At 47.8% G+C, this 18,563-nt stretch overlaps 1 protein-coding gene across 2 annotated transcripts in view; it reads left to right on the plus strand.

The window, feature by feature from the left end:
• SF3B3 (splicing factor 3b subunit 3) overlaps positions 1 to 18,563 on the plus strand; it is a 50,970-nt gene that overhangs the window by 29,655 nt on the left and 2,752 nt on the right. For both annotated transcript variants that reach the window (XM_084644217.1, XM_084644218.1), the window contains exons 15-25: positions 255 to 398; positions 1,281 to 1,403; positions 3,045 to 3,199; positions 8,252 to 8,426; positions 9,440 to 9,645; positions 10,555 to 10,711; positions 12,728 to 12,853; positions 14,603 to 14,815; positions 16,397 to 16,495; positions 17,444 to 17,587; positions 18,338 to 18,442. In XM_084644217.1, the coding sequence (XP_084500343.1) occupies positions 255 to 398; positions 1,281 to 1,403; positions 3,045 to 3,199; positions 8,252 to 8,426; positions 9,440 to 9,645; positions 10,555 to 10,711; positions 12,728 to 12,853; positions 14,603 to 14,815; positions 16,397 to 16,495; positions 17,444 to 17,587; positions 18,338 to 18,442 (1,647 nt within the window). The remainder of the gene's footprint in view (positions 1 to 254; positions 399 to 1,280; positions 1,404 to 3,044; positions 3,200 to 8,251; positions 8,427 to 9,439; positions 9,646 to 10,554; positions 10,712 to 12,727; positions 12,854 to 14,602; positions 14,816 to 16,396; positions 16,496 to 17,443; positions 17,588 to 18,337; positions 18,443 to 18,563) is intronic.

The following is an 18,563-nucleotide window of genomic DNA, read 5'->3' on the forward strand; positions in this document are numbered from 1 at the left end:
GGTCCTGCTTTGAGCAGGGGGTTGGACTAGATGACCTTCTGGGGTCCCTTCCAACCCTGATACTCTATGATTCTATGATCTCCTGAGGTCCCTTCCAACCCTGATATTCTATGATAAATAATTCTCTTAGGGTTTCCTGTGTGAATTGAATGCTGTTCTTTACAAATTTTGAAGGGTCCCCTTTAGGCTCCTTAGATATAAAGCTGGATCTCCTGTGGTAATTGCATGCTAGTGTCCCTTTCTGTCTCCTACAGGATTGCTTACAACCCTTGAGCATGCAGGCCCTCCCTGCACAGCCAGAATCACTGTGTATTGTGGAGATGGGCGGGGCAGAAAAACAGGATGAGTTGGGCGAGCGGGGCTCCATTGGCTTCCTGTACTTGAACATCGGATTACAGGTGAGGAGTACTTGCCTGGTTCCTACAAGACCTTCTGAGAGACACTCAGCCTGAAAGACTTTATTAAATGCTCATTATATTGTCCAGTGCAGCAGCATGAGACTTTCCATGTGGACACCCCTGTCAGGATATCAAGGTCTGCTGAGTCATGCAGTGAATTCCCCTCTGTGTATGGGCCTGTCTGGAATTCCCCAGTTGCTCCAGCTGTTAAACAAGTCCCGATATGTAGTTAGATTTTAGGTGAATACCCACACTGGTCAAAGGAAAGCAAATCCTTTGAGATGTTGCCTAGTACAAATCATGCATTCTTGTGCTTTGGCCCCCTTTTGAAAAGAGGATGATTATAAAGAAACTATTCTCTCCATGAAATGTTCTCGGGCAGCTGTGCAGAGAGCCTCTTGAGGGCAGAGCCCGGGTGCACCATGCACGTGACCCCAGGGTCTGCTCCAATAATCTCCCTGTTGTCCAGTCTTTCGCACAAGCAATGCTACGTCATCCTGAGATGGAAATGTTGTTTTGATAAGTGCTACGTGGGGTAAAAGTAACTGGGCTCTTCCAAATAGTCCAGCCCAGGATTTTTACCTGGGCATCTTGTTTGTTGCCAGACTGTAAACTCTTTGATCATTAGGGAAGAGGGTTTGAGTGAGAGGAACTGTGAGGCGATGCACTTGGAATCTGGGTTCAGTGACCAGTTCTACCATAGACTTCCTTTGTGTCTTAGGGAAAGTTGCTTTGTGCCTCAGTCTTAGAAAAAGAAAGAGAGAAAAAAAGACCAATTAGTTAAAAATTGCATCTTTTCTCATTAAGTATAACTGCCTCAGCCAGTATTCCGTCTCTGTGATGATGAACTAAAGTGAGTTTTCTCTCTCTCCTCAATGAAAGAACGGTGTGCTGCTGCGAACTGTCCTGGATCCAGTCACTGGAGATCTTTCTGATACCAGAACCAGGTACCTTGGCTCACGCCCCGTGAAACTCTTCAGAGTCCGAATGCAAGGCCAAGAGGCGGTAAGTAAAGCAAGATGTCAAGGTGTAGTGTCAATATTTGTCACTGTGCACAGTGAGCCAGCTTCCCTCATTGGTGGGAGGGTGGAGAACAAGCCTCTGCTGCACAACAGGACCAGCTTACTGTAGAGGAGGAGGAGGAGGAGCCGGGTGGCTTCATTCTGGAGCTGCTTGGGAGATAGCTCGTTCTTGACATAACCAGCCTGGGTTGTGTCAGTCTCACCTTGTTTCTTAAGATATGATGCACAGCAATGCTTGTCTGACTCCTCTTCCATCTATTGCCCTCTTTGTGCTGTGACTGTGCTGACCTGCAGGCCACTCCTCCGCTGTATTTGTAAAAGCTCAAAGTAGATTGTTAGGCACTTTCAGTGTCTCTTAGCTGACCTCTTCTGCACAGATACGAAGGCTGAAAGTTCTGCATGAGCAACCACGCAGTCTCTGGCTACCTGATGTGTAGTGGCATTTATTTTGCTTTGGCCCAAAGCAGGTTATGGACTCCTCCTGTCTATGTTAAGAGGGCTGGAGCTGGTTAGCCAGGGGCTAGTCAGCTGCCTAGTCATCTGTGGCTGAAGCAAAATATTTGCTGGATTTGGAGTTGAGGATCCAGTCCTTTAGAATCATATTTGCAGCCCTTCTGTTGTGGCACTGGGGAAAGCAGCCCCCCGCAGGTTGACCCGTTTTTGGATCACACCTCATGGGTTGAGAAGTGCTGGGTTAGTGATGGCTAGTGCAGGGGACTGGTGTGGGGTGGGGGGGTCTGGATTCTGCTCTATGTTGTGGTACATTGGGTAAGTCTCTCATCTTGCTGTACACAGTCCTCTCGTCTGTAAAATGGGGATAACATATGGAGGATTTGAGTCTTAATTCATTAATACATGTAAAGCTCTTTGAGATCCTTGAAAGAGAGGTGTTGACATAGAGAAATATGTTTTCTGTTTAGAGGCCAATCTCTTGAATTCCCCCTCTGCACTGAGATCAAGTGACACCCTCTGAGTCTAATGTACATTATTTAGTATAACTCTGTCTGGCTGCCTAGCCAAGAACATGATCATCTCCAAATCATTGTAACTAATAATTGAAATATAAATAATCCTTTAGGTTAAAGCTGAAGGAGTTTTAAGTCTAATTTACTTTGCACTGTTTGTCATTTGTTTGCTTTCTGCATTCCTCTTAGACTGACTGCAAATAGACTAGTTAGGTCCATTTATGTTTCTAATCAGTGTCACTTTTCATGCACTTGCACAATATTGAAATATTCAGGTTGCAACAAGACAGGGAGTGTTTGTTTAAAGAAACCTATTTCCATTGAAAAACAAAGTTGTTTAAAAAGAAAAGCCATGGAAGTATTTCTGTTGATATTGGCTTTTGTGGAGAAAATTGGATTTTCCAAAACTCAGTTTGGGACCAGGTTGCCATGACACCATTCTTGTAATCAGTGATGTCTGAACTATGAGGTTGCTCCCTTGGAAGTTGCTCCTTGGAGGGGGAGTGGTTTTGAAGTCAGCCTCTGGGCAGAGTGAAATTATGCCCACAGTGGCGAGGAGTCTAATTGCTGGAATGTGCACACTCTGATTAATGGTGCAGGGAGTTAACTTGACCCTCATGTCCAGATTGGTGAATTTGCTGTCTCTCTTCCTTCCCCAGGTGCTGGCCATGTCCAGTCGCTCATGGCTGAGTTATTCTTATCAGTCCCGCTTTCATCTAACCCCCCTGTCCTATGAAACTCTAGAGTTTGCATCTGGCTTCGCTTCTGAGCAGTGTCCTGAGGGCATTGTTGCTATCTCCACAAACACATTGCGGTAAGGTTGATGAAACTCTCCTGCTTCTGAACAGGGGGCGCTGGTAGCTCTCAGGAGGGAGGAGAGGGCTGTAGGGACGTTTCAGTTTGTTGGGGTCTCCTGGTATGATGCATGGATAAAGAAAGCTCTTTAACATCACCTGCTTCTCCCTAAAACCACTCTCTTTTACCGCAGACACATTTGTTCATATTCAACATATGGCATTTTTGCACCAAGCCAATTTATAGTGTTTGGGAGAATTTGCAGTAAAAATCCCATCTCACTGGGATCAAAAGATCTTTGAGCTTTGTCCCCCACTGGGAGATGGTCAGGCACCTTTGAGCACAAGCCAGTTGGGTGCACAGTTCGTTCAAATATTTCCCCACCCTGTCATTTTTAATGTTTCTACCAGTGGATCTGCCACTCGGCCTACAGAGGGCATTCTGCAGTATACTCAGCAGCCCCATTTCAGGTTTCAAGCCGTGACTAGAGACCAGTTTTGCTCCAGATGGTCTGTTTTATTAAATTGTCTAAATGTTGTTGATTCTTCTCCTACCAAGATTAGGAGTACTTGTGGCACCTTAGAGACTAACAAATCTATTTGAGTATAAGCTTTCAAAGTGAGCTACAGCTCACTTCATTGGATTCATGCAGTGGAAAATACAGTGGGGAGATTTTATATACACAGAGAACATGAAACAATGGGTGTTACCATACACACTGTAACGAGAGTGATCAGGTAAGGTGAGCTATTACCAGCAGGAGAGAGAAACCTTTTGTAGTGATAATCAAGGTGGGCCATTTCCAGCAGTTGACAAGAACGTGTGAGGAACAGTAGTGGGGGGTGGGAAATAAACATGGGGAAATAGTTTTACTTTGTGTAATGACACATCAACTCCCATTCTTTATTCAAGCCTAATGTAATGGTGTCCAGTTTGCAAATTAATTCCAATTGAGCAGTCTCTCGTTGGAGTCTGTTTTTGAAGTTTTTTTTTGTTGAAGAATTGCAACTTTTAGGTCTGTAATTGAGTGACCAGAGAGGTTTTTTTTTCTCTCCTGCTGGTAATAGCTCACCTTACCTGATCACTCTCATTACAGTGTGTATGGTAACACCCATTGTTTCACATTCTCTGTGTATATAAAATCTCCCCACTGTATTTTCCACTACATGCATCTGATGAGGTGATCTGTAGCTCACGAAAGCTTATGCTTAAATAAATTTGTTGGTCTCTAAGGTGCCACAAGTACTCCTTTTCTTTTTGCAGATACAGACTAACATGGCTGTTACTCTGAAACCTACCAAGATTAGTAATCCAGGGCCTTCCTGTGGGGCAGGGTTGCTCCATGTTTGTAATAGTTGAGATCGTTTTCAACTTTGGAGCTAGCTCACCAAATCATATTCTTCTTCATACATTTTAAAATCCATCGCAACAGTATCTGTCAGCTGATAGCAAGATGCAGACTCCAGCACTAGGCTCATAAAATGCAACTTGTAGTTAATTTGTAAAAGGAAATTTTTGTATGGTGATGGGTGCTTCTGCCCTTGAGTTTTTAGGTCATTAAACAAAATGGGTGTAATTTTAGGTGTATTTTGTTCAGTAACAGTCTGACCTTATTTAAGCTAATAGCCCCACTCCCAATGGAAAAAGAACAGGAGGACTTGTGGCACCTTAGAGACTAACCAATTTATCTGAGCATAAGCTTTCGTGAGCTACAGCTCACTGCATCAGATGGATGAAGTTTTGGGGGCAGGAGTGTGGAGGAATGGAAAAGCAGATAACAGCTTCCTTTTGTTCTAGAAGAATTAAGTAGAGCTACCAAGTAACACTGTCTGTAATCCTGTTCCTTTCTCCATACCTACCGTATTCAGTTACAGTTTCTCTGTTCAGATTAGACTGTAAGCTCATCAAGGCAGGACATAAGAATACTTAAGTCTGAAAGCACCTTCTGTGCTTACGGTGGCACTATGTTACGGTGCGGTGGAAGATAACCATATTGGGACAATTATAGCCACAGATCAGTTTTATTTACGGAGCAGTACGTTTCTAGCAAGGCCGAGTTCTTGTGGATGTTTCAAACCGTTTGTTCTTAGTGTCCAGCTCGGTCACCTCAAGATTTTGGAATTGTATAAGGTTCTCAAGGTCGGTAGCTGTGTTAGACCAATAGGAACACAGACAGACTGAGCAACTGGTTTATTTGGAGATGCACAAGAATGCACAGCAGAAATGTTTATTACAAGAACTTGTCCCCTGCATACAGCGAGCACTGTGCTTGTATTTCAGCAAGTTTGCAGCTGAGAGGCACTATTTGCAATGGTTCTGATTCTCATGCCTCTAAATGAGGGGAGATTACAACACCACTGAGAAATAGGATACACAATCGTTGAGTGGGAAAGTACACGATAAACTGGGAATAAGGGAATTTAAATGCATCCCGCTGAGCTGCAGGAGGAGTGACTGAAGGACATGTTGAGTAACTCTCTTAGATTTCATCACTGGAAAGTGCAGCGTGGGATAGCGACATTGCGAAAAGGGCCATGGTGAGGACAGCTGCCCATTCCCTGGAATAGCCATGCTGCTCTTTTTAGCAGGGCTGCCAGAGTTTGTTTAGCAGCTTTCAGAGCACTAGATAAGACGGCTTTATTTGGTTCAATGTTTGGTTTGGGTTTTGCTCATGGTGTGGCTCATTTGTGTGTTAAGAAAAGGCATTGAATTACTAAACGTGAAGGCTAGGTCTACCCAGCAAGAGCTGTGCATGGGCTAGCCTCCCTGAGCCAGTTTAAATCCAGCTAGCGTGGGGAACAATAGCAGTGAAGGCAGTGTGGGCTTCGGAGCAGCTGAATGCCTACTCAGGCTCTGTGATGGGTTTGTACTACCGGCTTTGAAGACCATGCTCTGCTGTCTTCATTGCTATTGTTACCTGGATTCAAGCTAGCTCAGGTAGGCTGGCCCATGCCCACCTCTTGCTGTGTAGAAATACCCACAGAATCTAGGCTAGCTGCCCCAGCAATGGGGCCCTGGAGCAATTAGTAAATATATGGTGGTATCAGCATTCAGAGTATTTCAGATCTGAGATCAGGCACTACAGGAGTATCGTATATGATCCCCTTATAGCTAGGAGATGACGTTTCTAATATTTATCCCCCCAGAAATGTCCAGTCAAGTGGTCGAAAACAACCACTGACCCACAACGGTAGCGCAAAGCAGGGTTGGCTTTTTATTTTATAGGCCTCTGTTTAGAAAATGCAACTCCACCTCTAGCTCACCATTGTGATTTTGGTCTGAGCTATTCTTTGCCCTGGCCAACGCCAAACATGTTGTCATGGAATGTCTTTCCTCAGTCCCCCTTCGCTTGGTTCCCAAAATACCTCATTCTATAGGCCACCAGAAAGGTCCATTAGTGGGCCATGAACTGCTGTGCTGTTGGATTTACTTTATAGCAAAAGAAAAGGAATTCAACTACAAACAGATTTTAAAAATGACTCTGCCTCTTACCAGGAGAGAGGAGGAATTAAGTTTTTCTCTGTGTGGGAAGTTCTGTGGCTGGCCTATTATAATTTGGCTATATGCTGTAAAATAACAGAAAAAGGGAAGTGCTGCATGAACTGAAAAGGCTGCTCTGTAGGAAATGGAGTGAGTTGTTGGTTTGAAAGTCAAAGGAATGACCGTGTTTTTTGTGTTGCCTGTTCCTATCTCAGCCGGGGGGGGGGGGGGGAATAATTAGGAAGATAAGTGAAAATAAAGGGGAAGCTTACATTCAGGAGCCCTGCTTTATGTGACTACAAACAGGCACTTTCTTCTTGTCTGTCCTTTTTGGCATATTAAAGCATTCGATGTTTTTTTAAAGGAATCTTTCTGAAGGGACTCTTCGTTATTCTGGCTCCAGATGAGCTGGCATTTGTGCAGGCAAGCTGCAGAAAGACCAGCCATTCACACACTGGTATTTTTCTTGTCTTGTGACTAACCTGATTTTCATCGGAGAAACTTTTTGGGCCAGCTGTAGCTTCTAAACCACATTTGGATGCAGATGCCGTATTCCCAAGATTCCCCAATTCCACCTTTCTCCCCCCTGATAAAATATGATTTCTTTTGCATAACCGCACCATTTGCAAAAGGCTGTTGATCACCCACCACTCATTGTGTCATCTCTGGCATAGATATAGCATGGTCTCATATTTAAAATAGGGAAGTGGGAGTCATAGGAGACCTGAATTCTGTGCTCACTTCACCCACTGATGAGCCCGTCTCATCCCTTCCCTGTAGTTCAGTTTCCCAGCCTGCAGAGTGGGGTCATCAAACCGAATGCATGGGATTAGTATGATCACCTGTAAGGGATTACAAAGAATCATAGAATATCAGGTTTGCAAGGGACCTCAGGTGACCATCTAGTCCAACCCCCTGCTCAAAGCAGGACCAATCCCCAACTAAATCATCCCAGCCAGGGCTTTGTCAAGCCTGACCTTAAAAACCTCTAAGGAAGGAGATTCCACCACCTCCCTAGGTAACGCATTCCAGTGCTTCACCACCCTCCTAGTGAAAAAGTTTTTCCTAATATCCAACCTAAACCTCCCACACTGCAACTTGAGACCTTTACTCCTTGTTCTGTCATCTGCTACCACTGAGAACAGTCTAGATCCATCCTCTTTGGAACCCTCTTTCAGGTAGTTGAAAGAAGCTATCAACTCCCCCCGGCATACAACACTGCACAGTTGGCCTGGTGTCTTGGAGGCAGGAGCATTCACCTTCCTCTGAGGCATCAGATATTGGCCTCTGCCAGGAAACTACTAACCAATCCATTGCTGAGCTCTCATGTAGCTCCGATATAGCATTCACTCCAAAAATCTAGCAGCGCTATTGAGAACTCTGTGGGTTTGTGTTCTGAAGGTTGGGAAAGAGTGATTAGCGCTCTCCCATCTGTTGAGGCTGCTGGCCTGGGCTGCTGAGAGAACAGCAGCTGGCCTGTACATTGATTTATGAAATGATAGCTGAAGACTGAGCTCCATCCTTGCTGTCTCTGGGGAATGGCTTGTGTTGGGAGTTGCTAAATGCATGTGGCCTTTCTCTGTCCACGTAGGATTTTGGCATTGGAAAAGCTGGGGGCAGTCTTCAACCAGGTTGCCTTCCCGCTGCAGTACACCCCCAGGAGGTTCGTCATTCACCCTGAGAGCAGCAACCTGATCATCATCGAGACAGACCACAATGCTTACACCGAGGCCACGAAGGCCCAGAGAAAGCAGCAGATGGCTGAGGTAATCAGGACAGCTCATATATGCATGTGTGTCCTTCTGGACGCCCTCTCACTTGAGTGCTGAGGATCCCCACCTATGTTAACCTCAGGGACTGGAATTCTTTTGCTGGGTGTGAGCACGAAGGGCGGGCGGATGGAGTGCAGTGCAGGCCCGTGGGGATGGCAGGAGAGGTTGCTCAGAGTCCAGCATTGTGTTCCACGTACAGTTTGGGCTTGGGCTAATCACTTAACCTCTTCCTCAGTCTGTGTAAAACGGTGTATACTTAATGCTCAGCAGGTGGCCCTGTGATACTGAATGTTTGAAAATCCACTTGAGCTCCTCTGAAGGAGCCTGTATAAGGACAAATTGTTCTTTACTGTTTGCTGCTGTTGATTTCTTAATAGTGGCCTCGGACTCCACGTTGCCAAATGGTTAGTGGTTGGTTTTCTAGTTCAGTTATGGCGCTTCTGCATAATCATAATTTCAGCAGATAAATCGCAGTCCAAATGCTGCCTTTCACAGCATGCAGTACCCTGATGCCTTGACAGACTTTGAGATTATTCTGCTGAGCAATGATCCTGCTTGTGTATCACACGTTCTCTAGAATTTTTTATTATTATTGCTGAGGTTACTTGGAGTTGAATAGATTGTTTTCATTAAAGATTTCTCAGTGGCATCAGCTGGTGTTCTGGAGGCCGTGTCCCCAAAGCAATGGCCTCATGGGCAGTGAGGAATCAACAGTGCCGTACTTTTGAGCTCCATAACAACAGGCTGTATTGTAGTAAGGCAAGCGGAATCATGGTCTCGTAGGTTTCTTGTAGGCGTTGAGCTCTTGGCTCTCTGGCTTTGTAAAACAGAGGCTTTAACGTTCACTTGGCTTTCATATTAGTAGCACTTTGCCTTGGGGATCTCTCTCCATTGAAGCTTATCTTCTAAATCTTCACCACGCCAAGCAACTTGGGTATCAGCCTGTCTTGAAACGAATCCCCTCTTGTGCTGAGTTCTTTCTCTTCCCGCTGTAATGTGTGCTGCAGGAAATGGTGGAGGCTGCAGGTGAGGATGAGAGGGAACTGGCCGCAGAGATGGCAGCCGCCTTTCTGAATGAGAACCTTCCCGAGTCCATCTTTGGTGCCCCCAAGGCAGGCAATGGCCAGTGGGCCTCTGTTGTCCGAGTGATGAACCCCATCCAGGGCAATACTTTAGATCTGGTCCAACTAGAGCAGAACGAAGCCGCCTTCAGGTAAGGAGCAGTGCCAGACATAGTCTCTGGCTGTCATGTGCTTAATACATTGCTGCTTATTTGGCCCAGCCATCGTTTGAGTTGAAAGGCCACATTGCTGGGAGGCTGGGTACTAAACCCCAGTAGACACCTCCCTGTACTCCGAAGCTCTTATCTTTCCTTCGCCCAGCCCAGTCGTGCAAGGTGAGCATAGGCACTAACTCTTAATGCCAACGCATTCACTGGACCTTTACAGAAGACGTTGAAGGATCGTATTCTAAAAAGGCCCCATGGGGTGCAGATGATGGAGAAGAAATAAAAAGTAGGAGCAGTTGTCCTTGTGTTCCCCTCCCTCCTGTCCCCCTCTCTTCCTTAGCATCCCCTCTGCAGAGATTAAACTGCCAGGCAATGTTGTGGGTGCATTTAAAAGGGCAGGTACTGTGTATAAGAGAGAAGTCAGGTGGAACTGCAGCAAGGAAGATGAGTCAAGCCAACAGACACGCAGTCAATCCGTTTTGCTTTGTGTAATCAGTCCTCGAGACGCCTGACTCTTGTGCTGATGGGCTAAGCATCCATCGGGGGAGGAGAAAGATGAAAGGAGGGAGAAGAAGTTGCTGATAAATGTCCAAAATGTAAATGTCCTCTCAAAAGAAAAAGCAGCAGCCCAGATTCCCACTTCCTGCCTGGGCACAGTGAATATTCCATACCTATATTGCTGTCTAAATATGAATACTTAGTGTGTTTTTGGGGGTAAAGCTGAGTGGGGGGGATAGATGACTGAAATCAGCAATGTGAAGTCAGGCTTCCAAAGCTCTCACCCAGATTTACCATCCACGTGTGACATGCAGATCCTATCCCGAGGCAGCTCTGGCTTTGGTTTCTATACTTTGCTCACACTAACCTCTGGGCACCTGTCTGTGTTGTCTCCAGTGTGGCAGTGTGCCGATTCGCCAACGCCAGTGACGACTGGCATGTGCTGGTGGGAGTGGCCAAGGACCTGATTCTGAACCCCCGGTCGGTTGCTGGTGGGTTTATCTACACATACAAGCTGGTAAATAATGGCGAGAAGCTGGAGTTCCTACACAAGGTGAGTGTGCCCTGCATGGAGTGGGCTGACCTCTCTTGTGCTAACATTGTGGGAGGTACAGACCAAGAGAGGAGGAAGGGAGCCAGGAAAATCCACATTGAAGCTCATTGAGTGCATGAGAGGCCCAGACAATCTTCAGATGGGTTTGGAAAACTGACCACACTAAACTACAGTTTGAGTCCCCCTGAGATATCTTGTTCCAAAGCATATACCAGATAGACTGTCAGCCCCACATTCCCTCATGTGGCTGCTGCCAGTATTGACAAATGGGCAAGCCCTGAGCTTTGCCAGGCAGGTGATAGTGCAAATGCAGGAACTTTGCACAACTGGCAGTAGCTGCAAATCTCACTACTCATTTTCCAGGGCACCTAACTGGCACTAGTTGGGCTCTAGCAAAGTGACTAGATATTTGGGGAGACTGTACGCTAACCATAATTTTTCTCCTGCTCGGGGAAACTTTGAAGCAGGGAGAAGCCTGTCTACTTTCCAGGAGGAACTGGCAGGAAAATTCTGCACCCAGAGTTACTGTCTGTCTAGCTGCTTGTTTGGCCCCAACCCCATAGTATCAGCCCCTCACAACTGTGAGCACGTTTATTCTTGCGCCCCTGTAGGCGGTAGGGAAGGGTTATCCCTGGCACGGGTGGGGAGCTGAGGTCCAGAGACATTGACATGCCCAGGGATGTCCGTGATAGAGCTGGAAATGGACCCTGGTCACCTGAGGCCAAGTCAGGGCCAGGCCTGCATCGCCATGCGCTGGATTGACAGGTAGGGACCCTATTCCTGCTCCCAGAGAACAGTTACTGAGGCCCCGGGGGTGGGGGGGGAATGCTACCCCTTTAAAATGCAGTATTCCCATGCTTGAGGAGCTTTCATAGTGGCTGTTTCTTTACAAAGCTGACCTGCTCTCAGGTCACTTGCCTTAGTGATGAAGGTTCCCTGATACCCAGCTTTAGGTAGTATGGGCCTGTGCACCTTCTTTCGGTTAAATGCATAAGTGACTTGACTGCTCATAAGTGATCTGTGTTACTGATGGACCTCCAGGGTTTCAGCAACACCAAGTTCAAAGAAACCTCTGTTCTCCCTATGCATTCCCAGCATGGTTGAGAAATGGGCAGGGGATGAGGAAGTGCTAAAGAATGTGGTGACTTTCTTCTTTCTTCCCACATTTCCAAGTTCATCAAGAGGGGTCTGTCCTGGCCAAGGGCTGCTAGGATGCCTTTTAATGTCCACCATGTAGCTTACAGAGCTAGTTGGATGGACTGGCTTTTGTTAGCCAGCGTGAGCAAACCTGGAAAAATATGCTGATGACTGTCAGCACCAAAAACGCCAGTGGAATTAATTTTTTCCATTATGATCGCTGACGGATACTTTTGGATTAACAAGAATATGGCATTATCCTTAGGAAAATTTGCCTGCATTAGAGCTGCCAAGGACATCTTGAGATCTCTCAGATTTAACATCTTCTCCACTGGCTGGTCCAGAACTCTCACTGCAAGCGCTGAATCGGATCGAGACTTCTGAGCCTGAAGGATTGCTGATTGCAATCTGAATTGGATTTAGCAAAAAGTAAAATCTTGTTCATATTGGGGAAACAGTAAAGCCACTGATTGGGGTGACAGTGCCTTTTCTGCCTTGCTGCATATTCTGCTCAATTGCTCGTAGAATGATCTCCACACTCAACTCCAACTCTCTCATTTAAGTGCTCTGTCTGATATTCAGTGGCTTGGGAGTATCCTATCCAGGATTGCATAAGCACCAATAAAACATGGTGTTCCAGCATATAGTGTACTGCTGGCACAGGGGTTAGGAGTTCTGCAGGACACATCAAGGACTCTGATTAACCTTGCCATTGCCAGTATCAAGGCTTTAAAGCTTCAACAGAACCACTGGATAAAGTCCATTCTCCAGCTCTGCTTTATTTTGCAGTAAAGGCGCAAGTACAGTCATTTGTTTTCAGGGGGTTTTGTCTGTCTCACTGGGCTTTCTAATGTGTGTTCCTCTCACCTCCCTGTGTAGACCCCTGTGGAGGAAGTACCTGCAGCCATTGCCCCATTCCAAGGCCGAGTCTTAATTGGAGTTGGAAAACTCTTACGTGTCTATGACCTGGGCAAGAAGAAGCTGCTTCGGAAGTGTGAGAACAAGGTATTGGCTTTGGTTCTTGATGGGTGCCATTTCTTGGGGTGAGGGGTCTGAGTAAAGAATAACACTCGGGGATACATTTTCAAAGGAGGGTTTTAGGTGTGCTATGTTTAGTGTGTGTGTTTGTTTTTGTCCTAAATAAACTCCACACCAGAGGGCCCCATCCAAAGTTCTGGGTGCCCTGTACATACACCCCAAAACAGAATAACCTAAGAAATACCAAGTAAAAATCAACCACAGCAGCAACTGCTTCTCCCCCATGCCATGTTTGTCATTTGATCGCCAGTCAGGTGTGCAATACCTTAAAACCCCACCACGCTTCCCTTCTAGACAGAACTATTAATGGGTTTCTCACGCACTTGTTCTAATGAAATGCATAGTCCCTCCAGTACTGCTGTATCATATGTGGGTCTTCTCTCCTCTAAATACAAATTGAGGGTCTGGTAGCATTTCCCATTTGACTAAATGGGAGACACTTTCACCCCTTACACTAGGGGACAGTAGATTCTGCCAACAGCCCAGCAGAGTGTAGGCAGAAACAGCGGAGCTATGGGGCTCTGGTGTGCCATTGGATCTGGACGCACTGGAGAGCTAAAGTGGGCAGCTGTTAAACTCTTCGCTCTTTTACAGCCACAGAAGGAGCTGTGTGCCAGGACAGAAGTCAAAGGCTGTGTCTACACTGCACACTAAGCCAGGGTCTGTGGGATCTGGGTCTGCGATTGAGCATCCACACTGCGTTGTAAACCCCGGGTTTACAATTGCTGGACCTGGGTCTCACAGCCATGCTGATGTGTCCGTACTGCACTATGCAGACCTTCTGACTCAGGCCTGCAGCTTGAGTTGCATCCACACTGCAAAATGACAGGCCTTGGACCCAAGTCTCAGTGGGACGTGGGTTCTGAGCCACCCCCATAGCAGCATCTTAGGACCTGGCTCCTGAGTGCTTGCTGACCCGAGTCAGACTGACTTGTGTGTGGACGTTAGAAAGAGTTAGGCTCAAACCTGAGTCAGAGCGCAGCCTTAGTGTGGAGTATAGACATACCTAGAGAGGCTCGTTAGGTTCCATTAGGACTGCCAAGGATACTGCATTGTTTTAAGCTCTAGGCATATGGGGGGGGAATGGGTGTGTTTTGCTCTCCATGGCTGATACATTAGACAGCACGAAAGCAGTTCAACTACAAAGCGCTTTTTCTAGTGCTTTAGCTGGCTGCTTCTCTTCCCATTTCCTTCCCCTGCAAGTTACAGGTCTTAGGCCAACCTCTGATTGTCCACTGCACATAAACACACACCAGAAAACCCACAGGGTAAAAAGGGAACATGGAGAGGATAGATTTTGCCTAGGTTTTGGCTCCCATCACAACTTGCAAAGTTTTCTTCTCAGATGCATTGTGACCGGAGCTGTGAAGTGGCATTGCCTGGCCTGGAGGTCAGGGGGCATAGCCAAAGATCTGTAGATGTAGAGGTGGCATCTGTGCTCCTACACACACCCCTGATCAGACTGCTGCTGCTCTGGACAGGCTTATTTATGGGGTCAAAAACTGGGCACAGTGGCCACTGTAGTTCAGGTCTGCACTAACACCACTTCTCCCGCCCGTGTTCTGGAGCCATGGTGTAAAATTGGGGATGAGTCAATGGAGCAAGGAAGAAAAGTCATTTAAAATGAATTGAGTCAGGTGGATTTTCTGCGTTGGAATGAAGCCCATTTGAGTCCTTTATCAGGACTACTTACTGTTGTAATTCCCTTTCTAAAAGCACATTGCCAACTACATCTCCGGTATCCAAACCATCGGGCACAGAGTGATAGTGTCAGATGTCCAGGAGAGCTTCATTTGGGTGCGCTACAAGAGGAATGAGAACCAGCTGATCATCTTTGCCGATGACACCTACCCTCGGTGGGTTACCACCGCCACCCTCCTTGACTATGACACTGTGGCCGGAGCAGACAAGTTTGGCAATATCTGTGTGGTGAGTACGTGTGTCTGAACTGTCAGGACACCCCAGAGACTGCAAGTATTCACTGGGAACAGCTACGTATGTCTACAGAAATGAGAAAATGTGTGTTTAGTTAGCGCCAACGCCCTATAGCTAGCGTTGGTTTGTTACAAGTGCCCCGTGGGACAGTTATTCGTCAGTGATTCAAAGCAAACAAGTTAAAGCATTGGCACATCAGAAACTACCATCCTCAAAAGTTCAGTGAACTTATTTAAAAATAAAACCTTTCAGCGCAGATGCGCTCTTGACCACTGGTAGCCACTGAGCATTCCTTGATGCTTTTGTCAAGAGCAAGGGTGTTTGCCCTCTGTATTGGCCAAATCCCAGCTCTGGTGTTTAGCTCTGCCTCCAGAAATTCCCTGTGCATTTTGGGTTGGTTACAGAATTCCATGCTGCTTCCTGACCTCTTCTTTCCCCCCTGGGGGCTGCATTTCAGTGGCACGTGGACTGTGTCTCCTGGTGGTGGTCCAATCAGTTTCTGAAGTGCACAAGGTGCAGGCTTCGAAGCCTGAGTTCTAGATGTGTCTAATGTTACTCAGCTAGCGTTTGGCTGAGGCACAAACCAGTCCTTGTCTGTCGTTACACCCCAGCCTCCATCAGGCTGGTCTGGCACAACTTAGCTTTGCCTCTGTGGACACAGTCGGTGAATGCCAGTGCCAAGGCAGCCAGAGACCCATCCCATGTGACCAGGTTCTGCCCTGGTGACTTAGCTCTCAGTTACCGGGAGTTTTACCTTATTTCCCCATATGTTGTGGGTGCTGTGTCCCGTCTTCTTACTCTCTGCATTGATGCATACATGCTTCTCTTTGTATCCTGACACTGGCCACTTTGTGTACTTGACAGTATAAAATGGTGCACGCTGTTCTTTAGTCTTTAATCACACTGGTGCCAAGAGATGCATTTAGTTTGGGGTGAGGATAAACCTCCAGGATGGCCCCTTTGGTGAAGGAGCTGAATTATTAGTCACCTTTCTATCTTGCTGTTCCTGTGCAGCCAGTTAACACTGGGCTGGTCTCCTCTAGGAAGTTAGATTGGCTTAACTATGTCACTCAGGGCTGTGAAAAATGTCTTGCCCTGTGCGACTTCATGAAGCCAACCTAAGCCCCAGTGCAGACACCGCCAGGTCAGCGGAAGAGTTCGTCTGTCACCCTGGCTACTGCCTCTCGCAGAGGTGGATTCACTGCAGTGATGGAAAACCCTCTTCTGTTGCTGTAGTAAGTGCCTGTGCCGCAGGGGTGCAGCTGCAGCAGCGTTTCTAGTGTAGCCGTACCCACTGTTGTGAATGACAAGAGAAGGGTCATTCCAGTGGCCTGAGCGTTTCCCCAAACATTCGAGCACCCAGCGTTCCTAGTGCCCCGCACGCATACCAGCGAGGGTCTGTGTTACATTCCTGTCAGAGCAGGGCACTTGATGTAATGCAAACTAAGTGCTCCTGTGCTGGCAGAGAAGTGTGAACACCCTGCAGCAAGGGTTAACTAGCCTGCATCCTTCTCTTGTTCGTACGGTGCTGGCAACAGACCAGCACGCTGACTCTGTCCTGCTTTGTCAATACAGGTGAGGCTGCCTCCCAACACAAACGATGAGGTAGACGAAGATCCGACAGGCAACAAGGCTTTGTGGGACAGAGGGCTTCTCAATGGAGCGTCGCAGAAGGTAACCCTTCCTAGGAGAGTGGGGGGGCAGGCAATTAGCTCCTCTGTGGAGCTTTGCAGAGTGAATGCGAGTGCATCTTTGGGGATCCATCCTGAGGGGAGATGAATCCTGCCGGGTAAGGGTCTGTAACCAGAATGGCCACAGCCAAACACCTTACAGTTCTGAGAGCGCTGGCGAACACCTGCCAAGAAGTGACTTTCTCTGGGAGCAGGCCAAGGGCCCCCAGGTTACATTTCTCTTTCACTCCCCTGCCCTCTTATCAGCCACATCCATATGTGTGTGAAGAGCTCTAAGCCATTTGGATAAAGCCCTGGATTTTGTCGCATGCTCTCCAGTGGAAGAGCTTGTTCCGTTCCCCTCCTGATCCTGCTGGTAGAGCTGTGCAAATCCACGGGTATCCGCTTTATATCTGTGGCCCATTGATGCAGATACAAATTTTGGATCTGTACAGAGTTCTGACAGTAAGAGCGGTCAGGCAGCTGTGACGAACTGCGGTGCGGATCCTCCACCTGCCCTGGGCAGAGGGCCTTGGGGGTAGAGACAGGGGCCGGGGCTGCTCGGGCCCCACATCCAGGGCAGGTGGAGGGTCTGCCGCTGCTTCCCACAGCTGCCACCCAGCTCTTACGGTGGCCAAGCTGTGGCTCCAAGCTGCCCCCCTCCCCAGAGCTGGGTTGGGGAGAGCCATGCTGGCAGCTGTGGGGAGCCCTGGTCCCTCCACGTACCTGGGTGGGGGGCTGTTCGGGAGTGGGGATGGGGGTGCCTCAGAGTCTGTCTGGCCCCTGGTGTAGAGCCCTGCAAATCCACAGATATCCGCAGATCATTTTTGCGGATCAGATGCAGATACACATTTGTGTATCCACACAGGGCTCTACCTGCCAGCCCCTTTTATGCGTATGTCGGTCGTGGATGAACTCCAGAGGAAAATACTGACCCGTGACTTGTTTGCAGGCTGAGGTGATTATGAATTACCACGTGGGAGAGACAGTGCTGTCGTTACAAAAGACCACGCTGATTCCTGGAGGGTCTGAGTCTCTCGTGTACACCACCTTGTCGGGGGGCATTGGTATCCTGGTCCCCTTCACATCCCATGAGGTAAGAGCCATCCTGCTGCAGAAGCACGGAGTGACTGCCCAACCACACCCAGCTCCTGTGTCCGCATCCTCCATTGGCTTGTGTGTGTTGGTCGTAGACTATAGGTGACTGCAGTATGTGAACGTCAAGTGTGCAACAAAGCTCCTGCCAAAGGGAGCCAGTGAGATCAGGGCATATGGAAGGAGGGTGGGAAGAGACAGAGCCCACTAACTGGTCTCTTCCCCGTGACTGCTTCCTTAGGAATGCATTGCAGGTGCTTTGCTGTCTGGTGCACATGTCAAAGGGTTAGCCAAAGCGTGGCCCACTGAGTTATATGCCTTGGGACAACCTGAAGCCCTATATTTTAATAGGAACGTGCAGCTTGTAGCAACTAGCTCCAGCACTTGGTGCTCCATCTTGATCCATGCACAGGCTGCTGGCGCATTGCATGCTGGGAGCTGTACTGCTTTGGCCACGCTTCCATCCTACATGTGAGAGCAGCTGCCACCTGTTTGGATTTATGCAGGTTTGGGGAGCACCTTGTGTTCCTGGCAGAATGGCCTGGGTGGGCTGGTTTTGGATGTTCCTGTCCCAGTGAAAAAGAAAATCGGTGCCTGGAAGTGGTGGGGCGCCCCTTTGTGGCCAGGAATTAACTGAGCTGTGCAGGGCACAGGCTGCTAGTGGAGTGCTACCATATCCTGATGTTACTCCAGTCCCACATGGGTGGGAGGAGCAAATTGTTCTACCTCTCAACTACTTGTGTCCCTTCAGGATCATGACTTCTTCCAGCACGTGGAAATGCACCTGAGGTCGGAGCACCCCCCTCTCTGTGGACGGGACCACTTGAGCTTCCGCTCCTACTACTTCCCAGTTAAGGTAGGTCTGGGGTCTAGGTCCACCAGGACAGCGGTAACCAAGGTTGGCCAGTTGGCAGGTCTGCCACTGGACATGTTCACTGTTCCAATATATCGTGTGAGCGTGTCATGGAGTAACAGGC

Source organism: Lepidochelys olivacea (genome assembly GCF_965140295.1).
Source record: "Lepidochelys olivacea isolate rLepOli2 genome assembly, chromosome: 12".
NCBI classification, from domain to species: domain Eukaryota; kingdom Metazoa; phylum Chordata; order Testudines; family Cheloniidae; genus Lepidochelys; species Lepidochelys olivacea.